The 14,357-nt window shown below is 38.2% G+C and overlaps 1 protein-coding gene across 3 annotated transcripts in view; it reads right to left on the bottom strand.

Annotated features, from left to right (window-relative positions):
• Nucleotides 1–14,357, bottom strand: part of MYOM2 (myomesin 2) — a 79,058-nt gene that overhangs the window by 52,403 nt on the left and 12,298 nt on the right. For all 3 annotated transcript variants that reach the window (XM_009677447.2, XM_009677446.2, XM_009677448.2), the window contains exons 6-9: nucleotides 13,578–13,670; nucleotides 4,815–4,903; nucleotides 4,686–4,736; nucleotides 4,229–4,393 (exon numbers count right to left, since the gene is read on the bottom strand). In XM_009677447.2, the coding sequence (XP_009675742.2) occupies nucleotides 4,229–4,393; nucleotides 4,686–4,736; nucleotides 4,815–4,903; nucleotides 13,578–13,670 (398 nt within the window). The remainder of the gene's footprint in view (nucleotides 1–4,228; nucleotides 4,394–4,685; nucleotides 4,737–4,814; nucleotides 4,904–13,577; nucleotides 13,671–14,357) is intronic.

Raw genomic sequence — 14,357 nt, 5'->3', positions numbered from 1 at the left:
CCTTGGAGCAGATACTCAAGTAATTACAAAGGAAATTTGTCCAATTACCTACTCTATTGCATAAGGAGGTGTTAAAAGTGGCCTACATTCATTCAATAAAGTGTTAATAAGACACAGGCTACTAGAATTTACAGCAGTAAATTACATGATCACCTAAGCACACAGTTGTTTTGTGAGAATCATACAGAATAAATTCAATGCACTCATTTTCATGAGAATCCTAATCATGTGATCCTTACCTAGAAAATCTACATGTCCCCTTTCTCTCATGCAAGTCACAATAGTACTGAGAGAAACCTTGAGTAGAGTGGTATGAAGAATTTTAAATGAAATTACAAAACATCTTCACTAGTATTAACCCATTTTAACCAAAATACGAGTTCTCTGGAAAATCATGAAGAAAAAAGGGAAGTCGAGTAACCAATACCTCTGAAAAGCAAATGGCAAGCTTGTATTGTCTGTTAAGGCCAGAATCATCCACATCCAGTCCCACCATTTGCACGTAACTAAACCAGAATATTCCAGCTTTGGTAAGCGCAGAAAAATCTGTTTCCTTCTCATAGGATCACAGATCCACCAGGTCCCCTTAGAAAGCAAGAGCTTTTTAGTGCAGTTGGATGGTTGGCCTTCCAAATAAGACCAAGGTAAAGAGTTAATTTTGGAGGCCACAAGGGAAGTCAGAACTACTACATGAGTGGGAACCTGCCATCACTATAATGTGATGTTTCAGGGATTTCTGTCACTATCGAAGAATGAACCTGGAAGAGACTAACCTTCAAAGCTGCTGTGACTCAACCCTCCTGTGCTGCTGTGAGTGTAACAGATATTTTCCCTAAAATAATATTCTGCTGAAAATTTATATATGGAGTTGGAAATTACTGTATTTTGAAGTTTCTTTTCATCCTAATTGCTCAATTCATGTATTGTGATGTGCTGAAGTTTCACCCAAATTCTGCACTCCACGCTTTTTTCCCTAAGAGTTCCAGTTATCTTATGCCAGACTCAGTATAAACGACTGCAGAATATTTGTGCATACAGCTTTATAATATTTATATTACATTAGAGATCAATTATAGTAAGCTTCTTTTACAAGCTGAACTCATATCCAGGTTGGATTTATATTCTTGAAGTATTATTTCAATATAGTTCTTTCACTATCTTAAATTGTTCTAAATGGGCCAAGGATTGTGGATGTGGTACTCATATTTGTCAAATTTCAAACATTTTCAGAGTATTTGATTCAGATGACTTCCACATCCCTAGTAGACAACCACTTGTGTGAAACTTATTAATTCTGGCTAAACACATGCTTCTCTTTTGCATAATTAATAGAAGTAAATCAAATAGATCCATCCAAGGGCTTCAAATGTTATTATTTGATTGATATGAACTTTAAAATCTTAGAAAAAATAAAAATTGTCTTAATACAAGCATAGGATTAAATATTACCTCTCCAAGAACAGCACTTTTAAAGCTCATACTGTTGAACAAATTACTAACCTTCTTATCATTTGCATTTATGCATTGCCTCCAGCTCTCAGAGACTCAGCATAGGAAACTCAAGCACATAGAAAAGGTTCTTATTGCATGAATTCCTGCTATGTTTGGGAAGAAGTTTTGTCCTTTGAGGCACACATATACCTTTTGGAAATACTGTGATCCATGCGTGTGCAATGACAACCAATTTTAAGTTTTCTCATATCATTCTGTTTCCTATAATATCTATTGAATATTGCAGCAAAAGGTTTTTTAATTCAAGTCACTGGAAAAAAACTATTAGCTCTAAAAGAGACCATATTTTCACCGCAGGTTTTCATGGAGAAGATGATAGCATTATGTCAAATAAGTAGAAACATAAAGAGCATAATATTGCATGTCACGAAGAAATTACATTGCTATCATAAAGGATTAAACTGACAGGGCCAAAAGCTCATTTTTACCTAACTGTAGAACTAGAACAATTCTCACTGGATGAAAATTAGAACAGCATGAGGCATCTCTAGAAAATTAGCAACTCCTCATGGCTACAGTTCAAAAAACTAGATTTATTCTGAGCTTCAGAACATTCAGAAATTTGATGCCTTTAAGGCGGGCTCAACAGAAGATAGACTAAAGGTGCCATTGAGACTGGTAGGTCACCTCAGAAGCTATTCACAGCAATTATAAATCACTATACACTTTATTGCAAACAGAACTTAGGTTTAAGTATAAGCCTCAGATTTTAAATTACTCACCAAACAAAACAGTCATTTTTATTATTAAGTTTTTTCATTGTAGTAGCACCTAATAGCCCCAACACAATCAAGTATCCAAAATGACAGGAAAATAGGAGTGAAAGAGTAAATAGAAGTCTATTCCCTGAACTGTCAGATATGAATCTATTTAAAAAAAAAAAAAAAAGAGTATATGGGGAAAAAAAAAGCTTAACTAGCAGCTATGTAAGAATCCTTTTTCTCTTTTTCCTGACCTTGAATTTTCTTGATTGCCTTATTAATCTTTTTTGCAGTTCTTATTTTATCCACCACATTTTGACAACTATGGAAAATTCTACCAGCTTGTCTGGGACCATTCTCAACACCAGTCATAGGAATTCTCCATTCTCAGGTGTGATACCTTGGGGGAAATGTCTCACTGCTCAAAAGTAACCAAATTATATCTTTCCTTATATCCTCAGACAGAATATTTCCTTCAGAATCCTGTGCAGACATTGTGCTTGGTGAGAGCTGGAGAGCTAAATATCTAGTACAGTTTACTACACATTAAACTTTAAGTATTTAGTTTTACGCTTCAAGACCTTTTTTTGTGGGATGGACAAACATTATTCAAGAAGAGTTAGTGTACCATGCACCAAACTGAAGAACATGCTTCAGTGAAGTTTTTTTTCGTACTTCCAGTTAAAACTGTTCTACTTGGCATGGCATAGGTTTCCCCTGACAAAACAGGGAAAGAGAGCAACATACCAAGATGGCACTTGTACGGCAGAGAAAAGTCCTGTGTTCCAGGCCTTGCTCCAATAATCGGTTCTGTACTTTAAATCAAATACATTTTAATATAAAATTCCCAATAAATACTAGAGTAAGATATGGAAATAAAGGCCCACACCCACACTTCAGTGCTTCAGCCATTAATTTACTGCTCTGTGAACACCCCTCAGCTCAGTGGTCACAGCATTCAATTATGAAGCGTGTTCAAATCTGGGAAGTGAGTTTGCATCTCCACCTAGTGAGTAAATTTTGTAATTGTTGTGCTATTAGATAATATGGGATCACTTCCTCCTTTTGTAAATGTTTGCTCAAGAAACGGTTAACCAAGTCATCTAATTTAAAAAGAGTTCAAGACTATGAATTCCAGCTGGAGTTAGTTGTCTGTTGTATTCTGAATTTAGTTTTGAAAGTCTTATGTTTTAAGCCAGACCTGTCTCCTCAGTGTTTCCACACTGATTTTCCAGGTGGCTTCTGTTTAGTGTGCTAACTATTGCAGAGATTATTCAGCTTCTAGCTCTTCCTTTGCATTCAACAGGACTCCCAGAAGTCTAACATAGGTCAGTGAACTGTACGAGGTAGCTAAACGTTTAAACCATAGGAGCAACAACACTTACCGGTACCCCCTATCCTTTGAAGACAAAGTTTTAATTAGTTCTTATGACATGCTCAGTTGTAAGAGCCCTTCCTGAATCCAGGTGTGGAATACAAACTTCTGGAGAAGTTGCAGGAAAAACTAGTGTAGGTAAGTACCCTAGCCAACATCCCCCACTCTGCTACAGAAATATGCAGTGGGAAGAGTGGCTGGAGGTGCACATCTTCAGGAGCACAGTGATATTTTTTGACTGAACACCTGCTTTTTAGATCTTTGTAGATCTTAGGCGCTCCAGTACAGTTAATGCTTCTACTGCCCAAAGACAATGTGATGTTTGTTCTGCCCACAGCTAGCAACACAGCTGCTCAAAAATGAGCGTAGATTAAGTCATCTCTTTTGACTCAGGTTCCTCTGAACTATCCCCTTTTCCTGCATCACCTGTAGCTATCATGTCATGTACCTTTTCCCCCTCCATACACACTGTAATTGAGAAAACTCTCCAGATATTAGAAAATATTATAAAGGGATATTACTCAACTAAGATAGGTGAATAAAAAATTTCTACAAAGTTTTCAAGGAAAGATAATAGCATAAAAGACAGAAAATCGTGTTTATGGGGGCAGATGAAGTACCGCAGAACAAAACAACTTACCATCTCGATACCACTCAGCACGAGGCTGCAGTCTTTTCAGTTCTGGCGTGATCAACACAGAGCACTTAAGGGTCAGTGTTTCACCTTCAGTTCCAAAGGTAACTCCAAATTTATCCAGAAACTGGACGTCAATATGGGTGAAGCAAACATCATATGACAGGGGCACTATACATGAAAAAATCAAAACATTCTTGAGTATAAGTAAAATGTACTTGGAATCGACAGATTATTGTCTAATCTGAACAGGAGGTGGAGTTCTTTTATACTTTATGCTAGTCTAGAAATGTAACTTGGAAATTAAAAGCACCTGGACAGTTGCTATTGTGACTGAATGCTTAGAAAGCTAAACCAGAAGAAATAAGTTATATTCAATTTTCTAATCTGTAAAACACTGCTCTGATTCTTACCAATGATAAGAGCACACAAACTATCTAAGCAAAAACAAAAAATTGCTTACAGTGGAAGGGCATTATCCCAGCTGGGTGAGGCTCTTCATCCCCTCTGAACCCTATAAAACACAGACAGCAAAGATTCAACAAAATGAGCGCAATACTTTTTCTTGTTTTAATCATGAAGTAGAACTTACTTCTCACAATCACAGCGCAGTTAGTTGATGCCTGCCCATGGATATTTGTTGCAACTGCTGAATAGGTAGCAGAGTCATCAAAATCAGCTCTGAAAAGGGGAAGGAGGAAAACAGATGACTGTAAATACGAAGAATGCTCATAAGGTCCTAATGATAGTTATTTCAAACCTAGACATGCCAAACCCAAGCAAAGTGTGTAAAGCTCTTTGCTGGCATTAGGCAGGACAGGAAGTTGATGAAAGACCATCAGAAAATTGGTACCGGATTTGCTGCAGTTTCAACACATAAGCAGCACAGGCTGCATTAACTTGAGGAAACTGGAAATGACCTCACCTTTCTATGGCTATTCCAAGGAGGCAGCTATTGGCATTTGCTGCCTGTCTTGTATCTCTTAGGCAGTCCAGAGGAAATGATACAAAAACAGGGAATCTGACCTAGATTGTTAATTGGACAAAATGTTTTTGGCTTCATACCTTTTTAGTAAGAATAGATTTTTATTCTGTAAGGAAAATATAATGGAAAATTAAATAAAAAATAGTCACTTCATGCAATATAGGGACTGATGATAGAATATCTCACTTACTATATTGTTCCTTGCAAGGGAAGTTGTATTGTCAGATACAAAGACAAACGTTAAGATTTAAGTACAAACTTTTATATCCCAGCTCCTCTCTTACGTAGCTCAAGGGTGTTATCCTGACATAGAATTGAGGTAAAGGAAACTAATTCTTTAGGTGAATTGTTTTGGTTCAATTACTCAAATTTACATTTGAAGTAACTGATCAGATATGTTTCCAATAAATATAAATAAAAATGACTACTGACCAGAAAAGTTTAAAAATATTTTGAGCTGGTTTTTGGTTATATGCAGATTTGCATAGATTAAGATTGAATCAACTTAGTCTAAAGGAAGAAAAAATTCTGAAAAGTTTGAATATTTCATTTTGATGTTTCAAAATGAACATTTCAATTCAAATGGATATTTATTTCAGAATTTGTTTCTCTTTATTTTCAAAAATATACTAAATACTCCAATACAAAAAAAAATTGTTTTGAACGAAAAAAACTTTTGATTTCACCCAATTCAATATTTTTTTCAACTTTTCCATTAGCTGAATATGCAGATATATGTCTATGTGATTGGTGATTTTCTATTTTTTAATTTATTTTTTGGGATTTCTATTAGGTTGAGCAATCAGTTAGTCACAGAGTTCTACTTGAAACACACGCAATTGAATCCTGTTTCTGTGCAGTTCCAGTGCATTTAATGGAGGCCACTCAGGAACTGCCAGTGATGAGCTGTAATGTTCTGCATGCATGCACTTAGCTTTCCTCAGAAGAATGAATCTGTATCTTCTTGGAAACTGTCAGATGAAGGGATGAAATTATGGCTGCCCTTGTCTCCCGAAAGGTTATATATCCCAGGTGTGAAAGGAGAAAGAATATGTGAAAGTGTTTGATTTAAACTGCATAAGAGGATGCCAATTTTGTGGTATGTGACACCAACGACAGGTACATCAGACACCTGTTTTTCAGCCCGTGCGTATATTCTGGACAGTGGCATATCACAGAAATGATACTATTTGCACTATGATGCCTTAAACAACTTGATGAAAGGTGTGTTAAAATGAGTTTTCTCTCTTTAAACGGACAAAACTCAGAGCTCCTCCTAGAGGCAAATCTTCAGCCACACATACCACAAAATAAAGCAGCAAAACACGAATTACCGAAGTCACAGTAGTAAGCCCCAAGATTAGTGCATTTAGCCAACAAAGCCTGCAGTTGGGTGCGAAGCCCTTGAGTATCTTACTACAGTCTGGACAAAGAAATTCTGGGAAAGAAAACAATTGAAATGCTAGGCTAGATTTTATTCAAAGTTTTTTAGTTTTCAAGAGGGATTTAAAAAATGCCAATACCTGTTCACAAATCTATATGAAGCTTAATTGATTCTGGACTTGCTTGGATGCTATCCGAATTGACAATATTTCTTTACAGTAACTTCTTAAAAACTAGAAAGTTTTTTTACTATCCTAATGTCACAATGTTAAAAGTCCTGTTATAAAATGCTAAACGCAAGTAAAACTGCATTATAGTTTTTTTCTTAAGTCATATAACAATGCCTGTACACTTAAATGACTGTAATTTATACACTCCTCACAGCCCACTGCAATGTCTTGCTCTAATGAAACACGCTAACACCAAGCTAGGTGTCTCAAAAGGTTTCATCAGAAGAGGTACTACAGTATGTACTATAGAGGAACCCACAGAGATTCAGCCACTCTGCACTACACCTGTTTTAGTCTACTTTGAGGCACTACATACATACAGTACGCTATACATTATGTATTATATATTACATATTACATGCTGTATGCTACATGTTACTTATTATATTATGCATTACATATAATAAGATGTATTATATGTTCGTAAAATGAAATAGTGCCAGGGAAAGTGCCCAGAAACTGGATGTTGATCACCGTAGTGATGATGCGTCAGAGCAGCCCCTGGCACGTTGTGGTGTGTGCCAGCTCTCCCGAAAGTTTCCCAGGTGCTCTCAGGAGGTCCCAGGGGTCAGGGACCGTTCCCAGAGGGCAGGCTGGATGTAGCTGCCCTCTCCTGAGGGATAAGATAGTTACCAGCATGGGCAGAGCCCATCTCATGCCAGAGGACCTCCGTAGCAGAGGATGTATCTAATTTTCTGCGGAAGGCACAGCCCAGGAGTGAGACTCCGAGGTGCCGGTGGCAGGTACACACTGCAGCACAGCTGCAGGCTCGTCCCCAGGCGCGTGCCCTGCCTGGGCCGCGGCACCCTTGCTTCAGCTTGCCTTGCTTCTGCCAAATACAGTTTCACTATTCTTTAACATTTTGTTGTTGTTTTAGAGCGTTGCCAACAAGGACAAAACAGCAGTGCACCTAAACTGAGGTTAATTCCGATTAGCCCTCATTTTAAAATAATCAAGTGGTTACCTGCTTTCTGTATGGGCCTCATTTTCCAGTAAAACAACAGATACAACAGTTAACAGGAATCCGTTTCGGTAAGGATTACACAGGATTCAGGATTAAAAGCGTGATTTATCAGTAACCACAAGGTGGCGTACAAATAATCAGGAAATTCGAAAAACGTATTTTGTAAACAAACATGGAGCCCCAGTCTGTGCTGGACCTCTCAAGGCATCAGGAACCCAGAGGTAAAAGAGCTGCAATGTCGTCTCCCTAAAATGAGCAAGCAGAGTGCCTCACAAGGTTTTCCCATTTCTGAGGGTCTCTAAGGTAGAGAAAACAGAATATGATCATAAAAATCACTAGAATGAGCAGGATATTCACAAAAGAGCTATTTCTTTAGCACAAGTAGCTGAAAGCCTGAAAGCAACAATTTGACAGATGTTATCTGGAATGAGAACTGTTTTCCTGAGGGAGAAGAAAAGAAAGAAGAAACTGGTAATCAAACTACTGACCACACTCTTACAATAGCATTTTGTTTTAAGAAGAGAAACAGGGCATTTACTGTGATTATAAACATACGTATAACTATTTCACGGCACTTTCTGCTATTTAAAAAGTTCTCACAACTCTGCCCATTTTCTGGAGGTCACTGCTTTGAAAGCATTTTACAATAGATTATTCCTTTCTACGATCTCTAACCTGACTCTCCAGCATACGAATCACATCAGCCTAATAGTAAATAGCCTGATATTCAGCAGACTACATTCAGATCTCATGGTGGAATTCTATGGAGTTGGTGGGTAAGAGCTACATAGCTCCAAAGAAAGTTAGAAAGAATGGCCAGTTACATCAGGTCCTGGCTGTGCTTTGGTGTAAGATAATACTCAGACTGAGGATTATCTTGGAAACTTTTTTTTTTTTTTGCTTCCATGCAAAAAAAACTTCTAAATTTCCCAAATTGCACTGTGAAGAGCATTGATTCAAGACCAGTTACAAATGATATTTAAAGTACACAGGAGACAAGACGTGGTCTCTCCAATGGTTATTCTTGCATCGTGATGGAGAATGTGTTTTCTGGCCTTTACAAAGGTCAGACAAAATTTGCATAGAGTACATTTAGGTACCATGTAGTGTAAGTGCAGAGCTGTAACTGTCCCAAGACACTAATACTTCTTGTGAAACTTAAATTGCCCTGAATCCACATTAGGCTCTGAAGTGCTAATGTTTGTGTGGGGAATATTCCCCAGGCAGATACTCCTGTTTAAAATGCATATATTCATCCCTACGCCTGGTGAAGATTTAAACACAGAAGTGAAGAATGAAATAACTTTTTTGCCTGAATTGGAAGGCAATTCAGCCCATGTTTAGAACAGGAAGCAGAGGGTGGAATATAGAGTTCAAATTGCCTCCTTTGAATTCAGACGACAAAATTCTCTCCAGTGTTAGGTTTATACGATAGCATAACGTGGAAATGCTCTCCAGAACTACTATCTCATATACATGGTCAAAATTTGTTTCATTTTTATTGTTGTTTTTTGTTTGTTTGCTTGTTTGTTTTTACTGAAGATGGGATATGTGTGTCTCTTGAGGCTGCCACTGCCTCAGGCTTCTCTCAGTGCCTCCCAACTATTGCAGCTTATAGGTCAGAAGATCACAGACCATTTCATTGCATTACAGCAAGGACAGAAGACAGGAAGTACACCATACCCACTCTATCTATACACACACGAGCACAGCACACCTGAGAAACCCCAGGAGCTGCAGTTTGTCATCACCTCATCTGCCCCATACAGCTCAAAACTAAACTGGACACTGCTTTTGGTCTCAGCCAAGTCTCACGTCTCTGCTGCAAGGCCTGTACTCTGCCCTGCCTCAGGAGGAAGAGCAGGACTTCTTCTCTGCATCTCCAGATTAAATCATTTCAAGCCCTTTATGCCCAATCAAGCTAAAATAGTCATGTACCAACTGCACAGTGTCATCCGTTAAATGCAAATAGTTAGAAAAGAAGGTTCATTCAGATTTTAAGCTTTTCTTTTTTTTTTTTTTTTTTTACAGTGACATCAGTGGTTCTTAGGAGCCAAGCTGCCTGATCAGCGGGTCAGCTGTGCCTCCCCGCAGCAGGTATTACACTGCACTCTGCTGGCTTTGCTACACATTTTTGCTGATGCAACCACAAACTCTTCCCTGCTGCAATTAGAGGCATTTCTTAATTGGTGACTTAATGAAATGGGAAAGGAAGAAGGCCCTAATGAAAGAGAAAACACTGCCAGACTTTGAGCCTTGCGTATTTGGCACTGAGCAGCCGCATGGGCAGAGCTCTGGAAAAATCAAACTTCCTTCTCTGCTCATTCCACCATCTCACCCTCCTCAGCTCATCTGCTGGCTCACTGTGTAGTAAAGGAACAACCAGAGCACACTGCTGTCTCCTCTGTGCCCCAGCACCATATCAGAAAACATAATATAACCATTTAGGGTTACACAAAGACAAGAGATTCATTTAAAGAGCCATTTCACTTTACCATCAGCAAAAGGAATAGCCTAGGCATAATGGTTAAAAAAAAAAAAAAAGAAAAAAGAAATTGTTGCTAAACAAGCAGCACCACCTAAGTGCTACTTTTAAGTACTTTTTAAGTACTAGGATAGACACTAATGCAGAACATATTCCTTAGGCATGTTATAAGGCAACAGGGTATATTCATCTTGATTATCTCTGATATAGAAATCTTTTCTTATATTATGTGACCATTCGTAGTTAAATTAAGTGGGGTAAAGAAACACAAGTTTAAAAAAACCCTCATTTTCTCAGACATTGATCAGTCATTTCTACTACCAGTAGCTTTCTCTCGGAGGGCTCCTTACAGTCTCCTCTGGATCACCCATCAGAAGTGAAATAAAAGACAATATCAACCACTGTCACGGGGCAGGCTGGCAATGTCTCTGTCCCTATAACTGTGAGATATGCAAAAATTACAAAGAAAGCTCCAAATACTTTTTCTTTAGTGCCCAAGGGAGACCTGGAGCCCAAGTTCCCATCTGAGGAAGTCTAAAATAATATCCCTTGAAGAAGCAAAAAAGAAGCAGTAAATGATAATGATAGTGTTGAGTGAATGCAGAAAATATGACAAATTGAGCGTAGGACATCATAAAAGTATGAGACAGAGAAATGAAAATGATCTGGTTACTCTGTAGGTTTATGGACCCAGGAAGACAGCAAATGGAGGGATGAAACTGTGTCCAGTTACCAGCTTAAGATGACAAGTTGACGTTCTGGTTTTGGCGCCTCAAGAATTTTTCCACTGGGATCAAAGAATACTCATAGGAATAAATATCACACTTGCATCAGAAGGAAAAGTTCACTCCCTGAGCTCCACTGAAGCACTAAGAAGGTGGCCAAGAAATTCCAAGACTGTTCTGAGTGGCTGTGGATCAGATGACGTGCAGCTCAGCACTTTGGTATGAACAGCTGAGAAGAGTACAGAAGTAGATAGGTAGAAAATCCTAACTGTTCTACTTCCAGGAAAAAATTACATTCTAAATAAATGTAAATATAGATATATAGAGATATGTATGGAAGACAGATATTTGAAGAGTTAACTGATATATACTTATATATAAACCATTAAGAATGTATACACACACACACACACATATATATACACACATATGAACTGACTAGCTATAAATTCTTTGTTCTGAAATACAAAAAACACACAATAATAGTAATTAAAAACACTATCAAAAGATTCTTCCATTTCCTGCATGTTGATTTTGTGTCTTTTGGGAAGCGCTATATAGTTCATGGTCGCGTTTTGGAATAAAATAGAGTGGTAATAAATAGATATATTTTAGCTTAGAAATTTTAATTTAATGTGTGTATAAAACTATGGTGAATAAATCATAACTCTGGGCCTATAATCCCCCAATATTTTTTTAAGTGTAGAAGGGAAAGTCATCAGAGAGCAGCTAGGTGTCTTTAGTTGGCAAAAAAGACACGCTGCCAGATAGAAGGAAAGAGAAACGAAGCAACGTTCTCTGAAGATGGCAGCTTGGTTGAACATGACTGAGCCCACGTAACTACGTACAGATCTGGGCCTTGTACACAGTTGCCAGTGGGTGACTATAGGTGGGTGTGGGAATCTGAGTAGGTGCCAATAAATGACTCCATGCTGGATCTATGTAAGTGTTTTTGGGTCTGAACACTCATGAAGCTCCTCACAGACAGTGTCTACACTACTGTGATGACTGACACAGTAAAGAGCAAAAAAATATCAGGGGGATATAAGCCGTTAGCACCCTTCAGTGGTAGCCATAGATGTTCAAAAAGCCACCCAGCAGCATCCGCACCAATTCTCATTTTTGCAAATGCCTTTTACTCATGTCACAAAAGGAGCCTATGTAGTACACACTGGGTACTCGCACTTGCCAAGCATGAACATGAACCAAGGGAGAGGAGCACAAGTACAGCTACTCACTGGCAGGACCTCACCTACATTTCTTCTATCTGTCACTCATACTCAGACAGAGGAGGGTGCTTTCATTTACCCTGCTGCAAAGCTGAGGATCACAGGAGGATGATCTGCTTATATCTTTTATCCTCTTGCTCTGACCTCCAAAAATAATATAGGTGGGATGAATTAGCTGTGTTGAGACTTCTCACAGATGCAGCGAGCAGTCAGCAAGTTGCTCATGGGCTAGGAGGTAGTCTTATTGTCTACTAATGATTAATCTTAGTATGAGCATGAGATGAGGATCTCTTAAGAAGCAACAACAGAGCGGCTGTTGCAGCCAGCTTCTGAATGCTTATGCGTGCCTTTCATCCCCAGATAAGCTATGGAAAGGTGAAGAGTTGGGCTGGACTTCCTTTGAGGATAACAGTTAAGTAGTCTTTTGCAAAAGCAGAAGGAATGATGCACTTATTTTCTGTACTAATGCCACAAGGCCATGCTCAGGGCTGCTTCCACTGCTGACAGGTGGAGATGGAGGTGAAATGTTTGTCTAGCCAAGTCTTAGCAACAAATATTCCGGCTATACGAGCACAGGAAATGCTCATGTTCTGAAGAAATTAAATTTTTGTCTGTATGTTTGTGTCTCTGCATTAGATATTAATTTTCTTTTTGAACACCACAGTTACTTCATTATTTTATTTAAGCTTTTTATATTTAAAAAAAATCTTGTACCAAGTCATATTGTGCAGGACAGTATAGGATTATTTTAGGGAAGCTGTTCTACCAAGGCATTTCCTAAATCATACCATTATTCATTATATTTTGCAAAACATAATGAATAAAATTAGATTTTTTTTTCTTTTTTCTTTTTTTTTTTTTTTTTAGGTAAACACTTTCTTAGTTTTTGAAGAATGAAAAAGGGACATCAAAAAGTAAACAGAACAGAGCTACCATATAATAAAAAAATCCTGAGGATTGGTTATACTTGCCATGATCAGCTAAAATTATTCTTACTTTAAAGAACTTCATCTTTGGAAGAACAGAAAATATAAAGAAAATTTTCCACTTTAACTGCCAAAGAGATATAATTCTAATAAAAAAGGAACTACTTCTTTTAGCTACTTACCTCTACTTTCCTACTTGCAGATTGCTGAAGTTAAATAATAGAAATATCCAATTTTTCACTTCAGCGATCTAATAACAGCTACTTAGGGAACATTCTGTGGCCCAAATATGAGTACTAACAGAGCAGAAGTTAAGTGGGTTGAATGTAACAACTCTCTTGCAGCTATTGTATGACTTTGCAATTATATTTGATAAAAAATATTTGTGTAGGTTATAAAAATCTGTTATATCCATCAGAATAATCTACCTGTTTATATGCAACACATGTACTCCATATTTGCTCTCAATCGTGTACTTTCCTGGATCACTTGCAGGGGTAATCAGTTCCTCGTTTTTATACCTGACAATCAAGACAAAAATGAACTCATTAATAGTAGCTACTATTCACCACAATAATTAAGTAGATTTTTTACATCCAGATATCATTCACTGTCATCTGACTCCTCTCTCAGAAAATGTTCTCTGCTTGAACAGAGTATTTTCCAGTATGCATGGATAGATATGTGTGGGGCCATGAAGGCAAAGGAGGACCATCACTGTGGGAGGAATGTGGAAGGAGAAGAACCTGCACACCCAAAACAGGGATCAGGCGGTGAAGCAGAGAGAGGGTGACACGTGCCTTGAGCTTTCCTGTCCACTAGCCCTAACACAAGGTAGGAAGTAAACTACATCTGAGATTACAGTAATGTACTTCAGCTCAAAAAAGGGAAGCAGTAACATAGTTATGTTTCGGGTTAGGTCTTCACAGATCCTGAGGCTCTCAGATCTGCAGGATAGCTCTCATGTGGTGAGGAGGACAGCTCCAGGGACCTTACCCTCAAACAGGGTATACCTCAATAGGAGCTGACACAACGTGAACGCGGGTACTGCCCATGACAGCAACGGCGCTGTGCAAGTTTACCTATGCTGAGCAAAGAGCCTCTGAGCACTGTATATTTTGCCATGTGCTATTTCATCATCAAGGAAATTAATGGACAAAAAAAAATGGATGGAGTTGCCTTCTGCTGGTGTCTGTTTTCTGAAACTA

Source organism: Struthio camelus, chromosome 3, assembly GCF_040807025.1.
Source record: "Struthio camelus isolate bStrCam1 chromosome 3, bStrCam1.hap1, whole genome shotgun sequence".
NCBI classification, from domain to species: Eukaryota; Metazoa; Chordata; class Aves; order Struthioniformes; family Struthionidae; genus Struthio; species Struthio camelus.
The sequence above is the reverse complement of the archived record's forward strand: the minus strand, read 5'-3'. Positions and strand labels throughout refer to the sequence as shown.